This window comes from Carcharodon carcharias, chromosome 1, assembly GCF_017639515.1.
Source record: "Carcharodon carcharias isolate sCarCar2 chromosome 1, sCarCar2.pri, whole genome shotgun sequence".
Lineage (NCBI taxonomy): Eukaryota > Metazoa > Chordata > Chondrichthyes > Lamniformes > Lamnidae > Carcharodon > Carcharodon carcharias.
The window spans coordinates 168947589-168965417 of NC_054467.1; the positions used below are offsets into that span (position 1 = coordinate 168947589).

Below are 17829 nucleotides of genomic sequence, written 5' to 3' on the forward strand. Positions count from 1 at the left end.
AAGTTATTTGAAAAGGAAGAAGGTGCAGGGTTATGGGGAGAAGGCGGGGGAATGGCACTAGCTGAATTGTTCATTCAGAGAGCTGGTCTAAACACAACGGGCCAAAGGTCTACAAATCTGTGATTCTGGAGAAATTTGTTTTAATAAATCAAATGAACTTTTAATTACCTAATTTTTATGTTCTCATATAATTGTTTTAGGAATATCCATGGAATTGCTCATGGACAAAATAATGCCTTGGTTTTAACACTCTCCACCCGTTGGAAACCAGAGAGCAGTCAAAATGAAGTGGAGGCACTTGCTCAGTTCTTTCCCACCCTGATCTGGCTGACTGAAATTTTAAATTTCAGCTGGAGAGAATAACCACTCCAAATCATTGGGTTCCTTTTCATTTATGCAGTTTGGGCTCTGATTGTATAATCCGAGTTTGATCTGCCATTTTCATCTGAGATTTGAATGGGGATCAATGTTGGCTTCCTGCTAGGGTAAACCTGACTGAGAACAGCAAGACAAAAACAGAATTACCTGGGAAAACTCAGCAGGTCTGGCAGCATCGGCGGAGAAGAAAAGAGTTGACGTTTCGAGTCCTCATGACCCTTCGACAGAACTTGCGTTCGAGTCCAAGAAAGAGTTGAAATATAAGCTGGTTTAAGGTGTGTGTGTGGGGGGTGGAGAGATAGAGAGACAAAGAGGTGGAAGGGGGGGGTGGGGGTGTGTGGTTGTAGGGACAAACAAGCAGTGATAGAAATGACATGAAAAGTGTTATAATCTTTGTAGAGACCAATTACTTTTAAAAAGAGATTGAAACCTCTAGTTGATAACTGAAAGAATGGCAAGACAATGTTTTACATTTTAAAACTTTCACTGTAACAAATGATTGAAAGCAATATTGATTAAACACTATTTACTTTTGGTAGGTAACTTATGCTTTAAACTTATAGAGAAAAATATTCCCCTTGTCCCTACAACCACACACCCCCACCCCCCCCTCCACCTCTTTGTCTCTCTATCTCTCCTCCCCCCACACACACACCTTAAACCAGCTTATATTTCAACTCTTTCTTGGACTCGAACGCAAGTTCTGTCGAAGGGTCATGAGGACTCGAAACGTCAACTCTTTTCTTCTCCGCCGATGCTGCCAGACCTGCTGAGTTTTTCCAGGTAATTCTGTTTTTGTTTTGGATTTCCAGCATCCGCAGTTTTTTTGTTCTTATCTCTGAGAACAGCAAGATCTTGAAGAAGGGTCTGAAGAAGGGTCATACGGACTCGAAACGTTAACTTTGTTTTTCTCTCTCCATAGATGCTGTCAGACCTACTGAGATTTTCCAGCATTTTCTGTTTTTGTTTCAGATTTCCAGCATCTGCAGTATTTTGCTTTTATATAGGACCAGAAGATGCCTAGTGAAGTAAGTTTTAATTTTTGTTTTATTACCTTGTGGGCCAAGAGGAGCCGGAGTGCTCTTCTGGACCCCATAAGGAAACCTTGTGTCTCCTGGCCCACAAGATTCAACTTCCACTGTTGATTCTTCTCCTAGAGCACTGAGCCTGTGTCAGGGGCTGTATCCCTAGTTACTGAGCAGGGGCTTCCTGGCGCTCGATTTTAACAGTTCACAGCACCTGCCCGGCTGTTTTGGTCAAGAAGTCAGCAAACAACATTTTGCTGCATTTCCAACTAGGTGTTAAAATCGAGCCCAGGGTCTCTCTCTCTCTGTAATTTTGTTTCTGCTCTCAAATTGTTAATTATTTCCTCTCTCTTAGTTTACCTTTCACTCTGCCTCTTCTATTTTCTGTATGTCTACTGTTGCTGAGTTTTTCTCTGCTTTTCTTTGGATCTCTTTCTCCAATTATTTTGACAGAGATATTAGGAGAGAGAATTGGGCCTCTTGCTCTAGAAATTATTCTCTTTACCCTTGAATACAAAGAAGAAAGTGTAACAGGAACATGGGCTTGAAGGTAGCAATATGCTCAGGCACTTATCAATATATATGCGCACAAACATATTAATGACCACACACGTGCAGAAACTCGTTCTCAGGAAAAATAATGATAAATTATTTGAGGTCCCAACTTGCTGTTCAAACCTCACACTTTGCAAGTGAAGGAACACAGGAACAGGAGTAGGCTATGCAGCCCCTTGAGTTTGTTCATCCATTTAATCAGATCATGGCTGATCTGTATTTTAAGTTCATCAACCTGCCTTGATTCCGCAACCTGCAGTTTGATTTCCAAACAAAAATCAATCTGTTTTTAAAATTTCAATTGACCATACCTCAACAGCTTTTCAGAGTAGAATGTTCCAGATTTTTGCTACCCTCTGCATGAAGAAGTGTTTCCTGACCACCCCTGCTCAGACTAGCTCTGATTTTAAATTTATGCCCCTTGTTCTGGACAACCCCATCAAAGAAAGTAGCTTCTCTCTACAAATTCCTTTCATCAACATAAATACTTCAATTAGATCATCCTTAATCTTCGGAATTCAGGGGAATACAAGCCTAGTCTACGCAACCTATCCTCATACTTTAATCATTTCAGACCTGGTGTCATTCTGGTGAATCTGTGCTGCACCATTCCGCGCAACCACCACCCCACCCCACGAATGCATCTTCATTCGCCCTATTTCACAAATTGCACCACTAGCTTTACACACTGCTTCATTCACCACAGCCTCTTCACCGCCTACCAACAATACCTTATCAACCACAGTTCATACCTCACATTCTACCTCACAAACTTATCACAAGTGCAAGCTGCACACTCACATATGATAGCTTGCACACAGTGGCAGCTGTTCACTCATGGCAGCCACAGCAGTTAAACACATTGCACGACATTCACTGACACTTTTCCTTCTCTCTTGCAAGGCAAGAGGCAGCAGCAGCTAACCAGCTGGGTTAGGCATGGCTGCATGTGCTCATCTTCATGGGGGAAATGGTGCTGGCCATTATTGGAGCGATTGTCATTGAGGTAGTGGCCAGCAACGAGGCTGAAACCATCAAGGATGATTGGATACTCCTGCCTAATTCACTTTCTCAAATCCTACTTGACCCTCATCTCATAATGTTAAGCTTTACAATCTACAGATGGTGTAGCCACGCACCTCTTGCTTTCCCTCATTTCCTCAACCCAAGCCTGCCCTTCTGCCTTTATGCTTAGATGCTGCCTGGTCAGACAGTGGTGTGGAAGGCTGAAGCCAGAGGCAGTGTGTTTGGCGCCTGCGATTCAGCAAGGAGGTGGCAGAACTCTGTTGGAACTAGACCTGTAGCCTTAGAGCAGGCAAGGACAATGACATCAGTGACTATTTCTTTGTGACTGGATACTTGCAGGCTGGAACAGGTGACATAGCTAGTATCTCCCAGTTTGACATCCATTGCTGCATTAGAGAGGCAATGGAGGTTCTGTATACCAGGTGAGGGGGTCTTCCTTGTCTTCTCTTTAAATAGGAGATTCCACCCTATGTGCTACTGCTCTATCTTCCAATGAGCTTAATTAGGATAGTGTAGGAGGGTGAGGACAGAAAGGTTGGGATGGAATGGGACAGAGTATTGAAATGACAAGTGATAGGAAGCTCAGGATCACATATGCAGACCAAATGCAGCCTTTCAGCAAAGTGATCTGTGTTGATCTCCCCAAAGTCTGCAGGACTGCATTATGAACAGTGAATGCAGTATACTAAATTAAAAGAAGTACAAGTAAATCATTCTGGATAGATGCCCAGATGCTTGATTAGCTGACTATGTGTTTTTGAGTTTAACTCCCGAGTGGGAATGTGGCAAATGGAACAGGGTGCCCATTTGGGTGCAGTAGCAGGGAAACTCAGCCAATTATAACTGCTGAGTCACATTAACAAGCCTTTTGCTGATTTTCAGAACAACACAGCCGTACAAATCTTAAATCTCAGCAATAGGTATAAATATATTCTTAATTTTTACCTTGTGGCTCTTCTTCCTTTTTAAGAATTTCTGACTTCTTCTGTTTTGCTGCCAATATTTCACGCTTTAGCTGACGTGCTTCTTTGCGTAACTCTTCACTGCATGAAAATAATATTTATATAAGCATACAATTTGCTTTGTAACAAAACCGACTATAACAAGCTCCAAGCAGACGCTTGGAAATTCAGAGCTATAAACAAAGAGAATGTAGTTATTAGAAACATGAACCATCATTTAATTCAAGAAACAATGGCCTTGATTTTGCAGCAAGACAGTCTTGTAGTTAATCACAATGCAGACATATACTATAAATAGAAAATTATTTTTTCAGGGCTAGATCTGTTGCTCAGCAATATTTATTACTCATATCGCTGTTGAAAACCCAGTTACACCTGACTGAAACTTTTTATAGGGCTTCTAACAACTATGTGTGCAGAAAAGGGGAAGTTCTCATCACATCAACTGATTTCACTGATTGTTGGCTGAATGAGTGGGGCATTACAGTGCAATGTGTGGTGAAGCAGTGAGTGGCAGACCACAACTTCAGAATTTTCAGGTTAACCTGCCCATGCTTGAAGTTGCGGTCAGTTTCAGAGGGGTAACAACAGCGAATGCTGGCAGTGTGCTATGAAAAAAATTCTGCAAAATTCAGATCACTGGCATATTTTCAGTTTAAAGTTGCTCAGATCTATAATAATTAATTTCAAAAATCATTTTTTAAATACTGCAAGTTCCATGAAATTGTTCCTTTTTACTTTTTCACTAATTCACTCCACTCATTATCAAACCCTATCCTTGCTGATGGTTGCACTGAACATTCATCAACCTCCTTCAGACCATATTTGCTCAAAGCTCATGACCTTCAATCTGCTTACAGCACAATGGCTAAGCCAGTATAACAATAACCTATACACATACAGCGCCTGTGATGTGGTAAAATGCCCCAAGGTGCTTCACAGGCATGTTATCAAACAAAAGATATATAAGGAGATATTAGGGTCAATGACCAAAAGCTTGGTCAAAAAGCTAGGTGTTAAGGACTGCCTTAAAGGAGGAAAGAGAGGAAGAGAAACAGAGTAGTTTAAAGTGGGAATTTCAGAACGAGGGCACTGGCAGCTAAAAGAACAGCATCCACAATTAAAGTCAGGGATGCTCAAGAGATCAGAAATGGAGCAGCAGGTATCTCAGAAAGTTGTAGGACTGGAGGAGATTACTGGTGAAAAGGGGGAGGGGGCATGGAAGAATCTTAAAACAAGGCTAGGAATTTTAAAATAGAGACATTACTTAGCCAGTCAGTGTAGGCCAGCAAGTACATGGACAAGTGAAGAAGACTTGGTGTGAGGACATTTATTTAACCTCCATTTATATCCATGTCCTTCAAATGAGCAATAAAAATCATTCAATTCTTCAGGCACATTTCCTTCACATTTCTCACATGTCCAGTGTATACTAGATCACACCTCTTATGCTTCTTTGATTATCTGTACAAGTTGATGGGTTGCACCCCAGCAGGACTGAGACCAATATCCTTGCAAAGATATTTGCTAGTGCTGTAGGGAGGGTTTAAACTAGATTGGTATGAGCGGGGAGACACAAGAGAGGGAAACAAAGATAGGAATGAAAGACAGAAAAGTAGAAAGCAAAAGTGGAAGGCAGGGGAAACAAAGGCCAGCAGCAAATAGGGCCATACTACAAAAAAGTGTAAAAATGTTAAAAAGACAAGTCTAAAGGCACTGTTTCTGAATGCAAGGAGCATTAGCAATAAGGTAGATGAATTAACGGCAAAAAAAGGTGTAAACAGGCACGATATGATTGCGATTACAGAGACATGGCTGCAGGGTGACCAAGGCTGGGAACTGAATTCCAAGGGTACTCGACATTTAGGCAAAGAGGGAAAGGAGGTGGTGTGGTGTTGTTAAGGGTAAATCTGTGCAATAGTGAGAGATGATATTGGCTCAGAAAATCTAGATGTAGAAACAGTCTGGGTGGAGCTAAGAAGCAACAAGGAGTGGAAAACATTAGTGGAAGTTGTCTATAGGCCTGCAAACAGTAGTGATAAGGTAGGGAATAGTATTAAACAGGAAATTAGAGATGCACGTGACAAGGGTGCTACAGTAATCATGGGTGATTTTAATCTATATATAGACTGGGCAAACCAAATAATACTATGGTGAATGAATTCCTGGAGTGCGTGTCAGATGGTTTTTTAGACCAGTATGTCAAGGAACCGACTAGGGAACAGGCTATCCTAGATTTGGTATTGTGCAATGAGAAGGGTTTAATTAATAATCTTGTTATGTGGGCTCCTTTAGGGAACAGTGACCATAACATGATAGAATTCTTCATTAGGATGCAAAGTGAAGTAGTCCAATCTGAAACTAGGGTCCCTAAATCTTAACAAAGGAAACTACGAAGGTATGAAGCATGAGTTGGCTAAGATAGATTGGGGAACTCCATTAAAAGGCATGACAGTGAAAGTATAATAATTTTAATAAGATTTTTCTATTTTGTTGTAAAGTAGTTTTATGGGTGTGACTCTGTGATTGAATTTCATTTGGATTCAGGTAAACTGCAAGCTTAAAATTATCAAAAGAAGCTAGGTGTAGAAATGTACTTGAAATGCTAACAAGTAAACATGGATGCTGTCTTAACATGTAAGGTATGAAAGGAATTTGCATTTTCAGATAAGTTTGGATTGTTTGGATTTTAAAGGGATGTTAGTCTGTTTACAACTAGCCAGATAAGCAAGGTTAAGCAGTGTGGTTATTTTTCCCAAAGGCTACTGACAATATTGGCAGCATGAAAGTTATTACATTATGGGAAAGGTACAGTTCCAAAGACATATGGAGCAATGGAATTTACCGATTAAAGAGAGAGAAACATATATAAAGAAGAATGAAAGGCTATGTTGGAGCCATGTAAAGTCTAATGGGAGTGTGAAACAGCCTTAAAGAAGCCTCCAGCCATTTATGCATATGTCTGTTGCGTCTAGTAACTGAAGTTGGAGAAAGCCATACAAAATTCCACTGTTAAGTGGGTACTGTGTTAACTTGCTGGTTTTTTGTAAAATCTAAAATCTATTTTGGACGGTTGCCTTAAAGGGGGTGTGTAACTGGGAGTAAGGTTAATTAGGAATTTTAAGAGTTGTTATAGAGTTAAGTATTTGTAGTCTTATGTATGTGCTTGAATTTTTTTATTTTGTTAATAAATGTTTTAATTTATTTTTTAAACTCTCTAAAGGTCTTAGTGGGCTCATACTCCTGAGTTCAGTGTACACGTCTTCTCATAATGAATACAAATTGCAAAACTGTTATGATAGAGTGACCAAGTTTCCCTTGTGGATTAGGTCCACCTGGCACATATCATCTGCCATGACATAACAATAGGCAATGGCTAATATTTAAGGAACAAATGTGTGCTTTGCAAAAGTTATGCATTTCTTTCTGGCGCAAAAACACAACAGGAGAAGTGGCCCAACCATGACTAACAAAAGCAATTAAAGATAGTATTAAATGCAAAGAGCTACTAGAAAAAGTAGTAAGCCTGAGGATTGGCAGCAGTTTAGAATTTGGAAAAGGGGGACCAAGAGATTTGGAAAAGGGGGACTAAGAGGGGAAAAATAGAGTATGAGAATAAACTTGCAAGGAACATAAAAGTGGACTGTAAAAGCTTCTAAGTATGTAAAAAGAAAAAGATTAGTGAAGACAATACAGAAGAAGTTATAACAGAGAACAAGGAAACGGCAGAGCAATTAAACAACTACTTTAGTTCTGTTTTCAAGGCGAAAGATACAAATAACTTCCCAGAAATACTAGGGAACCAAGAGTCTAGTGAGGAGGAGGATTGAAGAAAATTGGTTTACTAAAATAGTAATGCTGGAGAAATTAATGGAACTGAAAGCCGATAAATCCCCAGGGCCCGATAAACTACAGCCTAGGGTTCTAAAGGAGGTGGCCATGGAAATAGTGGATGCGTTGGTTGTCATCTTCTAAAATTCTGTAGATTCTGGAATAATCCTGGCAGACTGGAGGGTGGCAAATGTAACCCCACTATTTAAAAAAGGAGGGAGGGATAAAACAGTGAATTACAGACCGGTTAGCTTAACATCAGTAATAGGAAAAATGCTAGAGTCTATTATATAGGATGTGTTAACAGGTCACAATGGGATTAGACAAAGTCAATGCGGATTTATGAAAGGGAAATCATGTTTGACAAACCTACAGAAGCTTTTTTGAGGACAGAACTAGCAGAATAGATAAGGGAGAACTAGTGGATGTGGTGTATTTGTATTTTCAGAAAGCTTTTGATAAAGTCCCACATAAGAAGTTAGTGTGTAAAATTAAAGCACATTAGATTGAGGATAATATATTGGCATGGATTGAGAATTGGTTAGTGGACAGGAAACAGAGAATAGGAATAAATCAGTTCTTTTCGGAGTGGCAGGCAGTGACTAGTGGGGTAGAAAAAACAGAATGGCAGAATATTATTTAAATGGTGATAGTTTGGGAAATGTTGATGTGTAAAGGGACCTGGGTGTCCTTGTATACCAGTCACCAAAAGCAAACGTGCAGGTGCAGCAAGCAGTTAAGAAGGCAAATAGTATGTTGGCCTTCACTGTGATAGGACTTGAGTGCAAGAACAAGGATGACTTACTGCAGCTGTACAGGGCCTTGGTGAGACTACACTTGGAGTATTGTGTGCAGTTTTGGTCTCCTTACCTAAGAAAGGATATACTTGCCATAGAGGGAGTGCAGCAAAGGTTCACAGACTGATTCCTGGGATGGCAGGATTGTCGTATGAGGAGAGATTGGGCCGATTAGACCTGTATTCACTGGAGTTTAGAAGAATGAGAGGGGTTCTCATTGAAAAGCATAACATTCTGACAGGTTAGGAGAGACTGGATGCAGGGATGATGTTTCCTCTGGCTGGTGGGGTGTCTAGAACAAGGGGTTGCAGTCTCAGGATATGGGATAGACCATTTAGGACTGAGATAAAAAGAAACATCTTCACTCAGAGGGTGGTGAACCTATGGAATTCCACAGAATTGGCCAAACTGCTGAATATACTTAAGGAGGAAATAGATAGATTTCTGGACTCAAAAGGCATCAAGGGGTATGGGGAAAGCACGGGAATATGACGCTGAGATAGAGGATCAGCCATGATCATATTGAATGGCAGAGCAGGCTTGAAGGGCCAAATGACGTACTCCTGCTCCTATGTTCTATATTTCTCTGTAACTCAACTTTGAACTGCCAATTGGTAGCACTCTCTCTATCAAGTCAGTGTTTGGGAGTTCAAGTTCTACTCCAGTGACCTGGCCATATAATCTAGGCTGGCATTTGAATGCAGTACTGAGGGAGTGCTGTACTATTGGAAGTGCCATCATTCGGATGACATGCTGAACTGAAGCCATCTCTACTCTTGGATCCTCAGAACCAGGGCCAGGGAGAGAAATCATGAGCCCTGGTGCTTTGCCTGGTTCCAGGCCCCTTATCCAACTCCCTCCCATGCACAATCAACACCCCCCCACCCACCCCGCACTTTAATTCTCCCTCTCACATCTTTCAGGTGCCCAAAATTGGGAACCATAGTCACAGTGAGGTTCAACTATTTTATATAGGTTTAGTAATACTTCTGTCTATTGAACCTTATGTCTCTTATTTATAAAGCCCATCGAAAGTTCAGGTTTTAGTATGATGCAGTTCACATCCATGGCTTTGTTAGACAATTACATACAACTTGTTCATTTATATTATGCAACCAGCTCCGCTTCTTTGAACCTGGCCTGATGCAATATCCGGACAGCAACATCCAAATGATTAGAACGTTGCAAGCACCCCAAACAACAATACCATGTACAAATAAGAATATCTTGAGCTAACAGTGACATATTGTATTGGCATGTGACTCCTGGTTTCACTTCCAAGTTTAAATATGGCAAAACATTCCAGTAAATGAGCACCAACCTATTCACCTGCAATCTGGTGTTATTTCTATCCACACAAGTGGGCTTTGCTAACAGAAAAACTACACTTTGTATTGAGTGATAAATATTCCCTCATTTTAAATTAAAACTAACCACACTTATAAATGACCAGCATGGAGCATATAACAGGAAAGCAAAGTACTGCAGATGCTGGAAATCTGATACATAAACAGAAAATGCTGGAAATACTCAGCAAGCCGGGCAGATCTGTGGAGAGAGAAACAGTCAATGCTTCAGATCCACGATCGGCACTGATTCTGGTGACAGGTCACTGACCTCTGTTTCTTTCTGCACAGATACTGCCAGACGTGCTGAGCATTTTCAGCACTTCCCATTTCTATTGGAGCAAAAATGTGTTTAACTAACACCGACCTTACACTCAACTCTGGTGGTGCACACTCCAGGTGGGCCTCGGTGGAACTCATTAGTAAATGGGGATCAGAAGCGGGTTGCCTTTCAGCCTGGATTTTCCTTTTCTCCCAGCCTGGGGAGGGGGAATGTATGTGCATTTTCGCACTGAGCTGCCTGTGTGTTTGTGTGTGTGTGTGTGTGTGTGTGTGTGTGTGTGTGTATGTGTATGTGTGTGTGTGTGTGTGTGTGTGTATGTCCAGCTCACTCCCAGCCTCAGGGCTCTCTTTCTCTCTCTCTATCACTCTCACAGACATTCACACTCTCACATACACTCACTCACTCTCATACTCACTCCCCCTGGGCCCAGGTGGTTTAGGGATTTTATCTGAGGAGCTCGGAGGAGGGATTAGCAAGATGTGCTTCCTCCCCGCCTTGTCTGACACTCCAGCTGCCCCAGGTCTTGCTGTTGTTGCACCTGCCACTTCTTCTGGCCTCCCCGGCCCGTTCCACCATCTTGATTCCTGTAGTCCTTTAGTGGGTCTGCGGAGGAGGACAATAGTGTGGCAAAGGTTGGACTACATCACCCATCACTAGAGCTGTTGCTCCAATAACCCCTTATTCTACAGAACTTTGTCCTGGAGCAGAACACCCAAGTGCTTGTTTGCATGCACAATGAGGCTGAGGTGGTGGTGAGGTGGCCACTTGAGAGAGGGGCAGTGCTGCCCTGCCTGGGTCCCTTGAAAACACAGGCCCTGTGATTAGCACCATGTGCACCTTCCCTTCTGGGCTCTGCTCAGAATCCAGAATGCAGTACAATACCCAAATTGAAAAGAATGAAAGAGGAGATATGATAACTCAAAGTGTGATGATTAGGTTAATACCAAGCTTGAATTTTAAAAGATTGAACATTTTCAATTTGAACAATACCCAAATTGAAAAGAATGAAAGAGAAGATACAATAACTCAAAGTGTGATGATTAGGTTAATACCAAGCTTGAATTTTAAAAGATTGAACATTTTCAGGAGGAAGAAGGATTAAAGAAGGTAAGGGCTTTTGAATTTTGAAGTGCTGGGATATAATTAGGAGACGATACAGAGAGTTCTGTTTTCATTACTGAATATGATAAAAAATGAACCAGAGTAATATCAATTACAAAGAAAAATTAAAAAGAGAGTGAGCTTTGAGGCTGAAGGTGAAAGAGCAATTTGTCTGACAAATGTCATGCTTTTTCTTGCATTCTGTTCAAGAGTACAAAGGGTATGAGATGAATCTCTTCAGACATGGGAATAATATTAAAGTCTTGGGTAGGCTTGGGCTTTATAGAGAGTTAATTGAGTCTGAGGAAAAAAGCAGTGTTTGCTATGTACAAACTAGAGTTATTTTGGGAAGCAGCTTTAACAATTAATGGAGGAGATGTGACTTCTATTTTAATTGATCATATAAAGTTTTTAGTCACATTGGGTGAGGGATAAATGATGGCTAGAGACATGTGGGAGAACTCTCATCTCTTCTTTGAATAGTACCATGGGATCTTTTACACCCAACAGAGAAAGCAGTTGGGCCTCAGCTTAATATTTTATTCAAAATATGGCACCTCTGACAGTGCAGCACTCTGTCAATACTTCACTAGCGTGTAAGCCTACATTATATGCTCAATTGTCTTAAACCAACAATTTTTTGAGAGTGGTACCACTGAACCATGACTGACAGCTTACCTCCTTTGTGCAAATGCAAAAGAGGTGATTTGCGATATATTGTGAGGTAATTTAAACAGAATCAAGTTAGCAGCTTGTCTGTCCTGCAAACAGTGCTGGAAACTTGGCAGGTATGCTAGATAGTCCCATGGTACTCTCAAATAACGATATTATGATTCAGAGTGTGAGAAAGAAATAAAGCATCAGAGTATAAATCTAAGAACTGCTGGTACCTTCCATTGAGTAATGACATGCGATTTAGATATGGAAGGAAGAGATTGCAATATCAAATGTGAAACCGTGGAAAGCAAGCCCTGATCAGTCCCTCATATATCATGCACCTTCTCAGGAAGAACAGTCACCACAACCATTGTGCAGACATGTTTCAAAATAGTACAAAAACAATGAAAGGCACTGCAAAATCTGTATGCTAAGGGTGTGCATGTGTTTCCAATCAGTACAGGAAAATGTTTTACTCTCTTTGAAAGCCTAACAGTAGAAGTAAATATTACTACAGTAACGCAATTATAACTTATATTTTTATGTCAGCATTTTTTTTACCAGCCACTATAACCTCATTGATTGTAATTTGAAATGATGCTTCATTTTGATGATGTAAAAAAACTACCTCATCCAACTTCTTGCAAACTATAAAGTCCTGTTTGAAAATCATACTCTTCTGTCTTAATCAACTCAAGATGAATGAGTTGATTTTAGACAAACAGTATATGAAATGTTGCATCCTTCCAAATTTATTGTCGAGTTCACATGATGAGTAGTAATTTATAACAAATAATAAGGATATTAATAAGATAATATAAATATTTCTGAATATCAAAACCAGTAGTTTTACCATTGTCTAATAAGGTCTTCACCACAGTGCTGCTTTGGGCTGCATTAGAGTGCTTACGTTGGAGTTTGGTGAAGAGGGAAGGAGGTGATACTTTCTTTTCCTACCTTTCCTCAGCCTCCAGTAGCTGGCTGTTACTTTGCTACAGGGTTAGTCCATAAAGCAGTGGGAGTTCATGGGGGAGGGGGGAGAGAGCAAGAGAGAGAAACCATAAAGCAGAGAGAAAGACAGAGAGCCAGGAGTTTATAGGTTAAATCTAAAAGTGATATCACAGGGCATGTATCACCAATTTTTTTGGTTGGTAAGTGTAGGCCTTTCCGTACTCGGCACAGAAGAGACAACTGGCGAGTGACAGGTGGGTTATTATATTATATTATACCATTCTGTGGGAAACACTGTACATAAAGTTTAAGGTATGTCAGCGCAGTTCGGCCACGTGGAACGTGCATCCTGTGGGAAGTTGTGCAGGCGCAAAGTGCCCTCGATGATTACATCTGCAGGAAGTATCACCAGCTGCAGAAACTTGGGCTCCGAGTTGCGGAACTCAAGCAGTGGCTAGAGTCACTGTGGTGCATCGGCATGGCTGAGGATTATGTGACTAGCACGTTTATAGAGGTGGTCACACTGCAACTAAGAACTACACAGGCAGAGAGAGATTGGGTAACTGCTGGAGTATCTAAGAGAAACAGGCAGGTAGTGCAGGGATCCCCTGAGAATTTCTGGCTCCCTAACCACTTTTCTATTTTGGATACTGGTGAACAAGATGGTTCCTCAGAGGGCTATAGCAAGAGCCAAGTTCATGGCACCACAGGTGGCTCAGCTGCACAAGAGGGGAGGTGGAACAGTGGAAGTACTATCGTGATAGGGGACTCCATGGTTAGGGAAGCAGACAGGCGTTTCAGCAGCTATAGATGTGACTCCAGGATGGTACGTTGCCTCCATGGTGCCAGGGTCAAAGGTGTCACATAGTGGCTACAGGGCATTCTTTTGGATGAAGGCAAACACCAGAGGTCGTGGTCCACACTGGAACCAATGACATAGGTAGGAAAAGGGATGAGATCCTGAAAGCAAATTATAGGGAGCTAGGAAGGGAATTAAAAAGCAGGACCTCAAGAGCAGTAATCTTAGGAGTACTCCCATTGCCACATGCTAGTCAGCATAAGAATGGGAAAATTGAGCAGTTCAACAAGTGGCTGGAGAAATGGAGTAGGAGGTGGGGCTTTAGATTTTTGAGGCATTTGACCTGGTTCTGGGGCAGGTGGGACCTGTAAAGAAGGATGGTTTACACCTTAACAAGGCTGGGTCTAATGTCCTCGTGGGGAAATTTGCTAGTGCTGTTGGGGAGGGTTTAAACTAGATTGGTGGGAGGTGGGAACCTGAAGGGAACTTCAGAGTGAAGAGGAGAAAAATTGGCAGTGGGAAGTAGAGAAATATTAACTGATAAGGAGAATATATCACAAAGTAGTATCAAGGTAAATAGAATACTTGGAGAGTTTGATAGAATTAGAGAAGGCAATAGTAAGTCATTAGATGGGGTCAGAGTAAAGGGGAAAGTGAAAAAGTCTAAATCAGACTAAAGTCAGACAAGTGGCAGATGAAGTTCAATGCAGCGAAGTATGAGGTGATTCATATGGGCAGGAAGAATATGGTGAGACAGTACAAAATAAAGGGAGAAGCTCTAAAGGAGGTGCAGGAACAGAGGGACCTCAGTGTATATATACATAAGTCATTGAAGATGGTAGGGCATGTTGAGAAAGCAGTTAATAAAGCACATAGTATCTTAGAATTTATTAATAGGGGCATTGAGTACAAAAGTAAGGAGGTCATGTTGAACTTGTATAAGACACTAGTTAGGCCTCATCTGGAGTACTGCGTCCAGTTCTGGGCGTCATACATGAGGAAGGTTGTGAAGGCATTGGAGCGTGTACAGAGGAGAGTCACAAGATTGATTCCAGGGATAAAGAACTGTAGCTATGAAGATAGATTCGAGAGGTTGGCACTTTTTTCCTTGGAGAAAAGAAGGCTGAGAGGAGGCTTGATAGAGGTATTCAAGATCTTGAAGGGTATGAACAGGGTAAATAGTGAGAAACTGTTCCCACTCAAGACAGTATCAAGAACTAGAGGGCACAGATTTACAATAATCGGCAAAAGGAATAAAAGTGATGTGAGGAAAAAAATTTCACTCAGAGGGTGGTTGGAGTCTGGAACAAACTTCCTGAGAGGGTGGTGGAGGCCATTCAATCGAGCTATTCAAGGGGGAATTGGATTGCTATCTGAGAAGAGAGATTGTGCAAGGTTACGGGGATAAGGCAGGGGAGTGGGAAGATGTAGAATGCTCCTTCAGAGAACCAGTGCAGACTCGATGGGCCGAATGGCCTCTGTCTGCATGGTAAAGATTCTGTGAAATCTGAATCTAGGAAAATTGGCTTAATCCTTCTTCAAAGTGAAAAGAAAACCATACTTTATATTGCAAGGAATTTATTTTGAAGGGTCTTTAGTGCCAAGACAGTATTTTTATTGTTGTCATATTCAATGGTGTGATTTGACTTCCTTAGTGCCATTGGAGTTTGTGCTATGTAAGCCTTACGCTCTCCTGGAGGTGTGCTCTGCCAGTAAGGCACGCCCTCGAATACGGCACCTGTGCAGACATCCACTGCTTGCACTAGAAGCATTTAAAGTGGTGTTATCTTGGTGCCACAAAGCCCGACTGGCTGATGTTCCTGGATTAGACTCTGTTTTTCAGTAAGGATTCTTCAATCTCGTTGGTTGTACTTTTGATTTGCTTTTGATACAGGTCCCAGATCCCCTGTAGAGGCTGCAGTGCTGGATTAGACTCCTGATGACCCGTAAATTGTCAAGCAAAGGCGCACAAAATGTGCTACAAGCATAATGAATGGCAAGCGTTATTCTTTTGCCACTGACTGCAAAATCCAGGTGTAGGTAATTTTGAAGACGCTAGATGCATCGAGGGGAAGTGCAATTTACTCATAGTTGGAAAAACCTAACTGTAAAAATCAAATTACTTAAAGACAACTGTTTCAAGGATAATAAGAATTGAACTGGATTTACTGCATTACGAAATGTACAGAAAAGCTGCATAAACAAGCTGAAAGACATCTACTTGTATTTGGCATTAAAGAAAGAAATAATGCCAACTAAAAATCAAAACATATTGAATTAATTACCTGTGTTCTTCTAATCTCAACACATTGCAAACACTGGCTTTTACTATTTAATGTAAAAAAGCTTCCATCTGTGACAATCAAAGTCCATACAGTTCCCATATGTAATTCAGTGTTCACACCACAGGGTTCTCCCCATTTAACCTCTTGCTTTTATCGGAAAATTTTCAACCAGCACTATTCACCCCAATGGGAACATTTTTCTGAAAAGGGAAGAGGTTAATTACTTCATCCTATAGCAATGTAAAGCTGCAACAATAACTGCAATGATACATTCAATGAAAGGCCATCCTTCTAATCTAGTTATTCCTTCCAAAAGAGCACGTATATCCTGCATCATCTTTGAACTTCTCCAACTAACTTAATCTCTACATACAGTTGTGAGTAATGACAGATAAAACTTTCAAGAAAATAAACTAGGAAAAATTTTCTCCCAGTCCTGTTACAAGACAGTTGAGAAAAAAATGCACAATATATCATCTGCATTAATCAATTTTGAGTCATGGCAACAGATATCTAGGGATATCCTCATGATCCCACTGGGCTCTGAATGTTGCGTACAAAGGATTATTTGATCTATGTGTACGCTTATCCTCAGATATGGTTAATTTTTTTAATTTATTCATTCACGGTATGTGGGCTTCGTTGGCTGGGCCAGCATTTATTTAGTTGTCCTTGAGAAGGTGTTGGTGAGCTGCGTTCTTGGACTGCTGCAGTCCATGAGCTCTAGGTACACCCACAATGCTGTTATGAAGGGAGTTCTGATTTTGACCCAGCGACAGTGAAGGAACGGCAATATATTTCCAAGTCAGGATGGTGAGTGACTTGGAGGGGAGCTTCCAGGTGGTGGTGTTCCCAGCTATCTGCTGCTTTTGTCCTTCTAGGTGGTAGTGATCGTGGCTTTAGAAGGTGCTGTCATCTTGTAGATAGTACGCACTACTGCTAGTGTGCGTCGGTGGTGGAGGGAATGAATGTTTGTGGATGTGGTGCCAATCAAGCAGGCAATTTTGTCGTGGACAGTGTCAAGCTTCTTGAGTGTTGTGGGAGGTGCACTCATTCAGGCAAGTGGGGAGCATTCAGTCATACTCCTGACTTATGCCTTGTAGATGGTGGACAGGCTGTTGCGAGTCAGGAGGTGAATTACTCATCTCAGGATTCCTAACCTCTGACCTGCTCTTGTAGCCACAGTATTTATATGGCTAGTCCAGTTCCATTTCTGGTCAATGGTAGCCCCCAGAATGTTGATAATGGGAGACTCAGTGATGGCAATGCCATTGAACTTTCAATACTATTCTTAACCAGGCATTTATCCATTGTTGCTAAAGAATTAATCAACTTTGCATTAATTTCATCTATAAACTCACTTTTTAACCAAGCCAATTTTATACTCGCACCCCTTGGTTCTGCAATCAATTCTGTGACCAGTTATGGATGCAGTCATGAAGAGGGCGGACATACTTTTTCCCAACAAGAAAGAAGCCTTGCACGCTCACCACGATAGCATGGTTGGAAACAACGGGGGAAATGAGCAGCAGGTACATTATGCCCCGGGATGCAATGTAGGAATCAGGTTACTGATCTAATAAGATCAGGAAAACTCAGTATATTTGCTAATTCAACTACATCCTGTGCTTCAAACCATTCACTCTGTGTTACTAAGTATTCCCCATCGTTGCCATCATCAGTCCCTCAAAACAAGGATGACGTCTGCCAGGCTTCATGATTTATCTGTCCTCAGGGGCTCAGCAGCCAATCTTGGAGCCACAGGTCTTTGGACAGAAGGGCGGTCTTTGAGCCAGGGTTCTGCTCTCTCTCCTTCTGCTTTCATCGCTTGTC

The 17829-nt window shown here is 41.4% G+C and overlaps 1 protein-coding gene across 2 annotated transcripts in view; it reads right to left on the bottom strand.

Annotated features, from left to right (window-relative positions):
• Positions 1-17829, bottom strand: part of cwc27 (CWC27 spliceosome associated cyclophilin) — a 303583-nt gene that overhangs the window by 96351 nt on the left and 189403 nt on the right. For both annotated transcript variants that reach the window (XM_041193079.1, XM_041193086.1), the window contains one exon: positions 3930-4027. In XM_041193079.1, coding sequence (XP_041049013.1) covers positions 3930-4027 — 98 coding nt within the window. The remainder of the gene's footprint in view (positions 1-3929; positions 4028-17829) is intronic.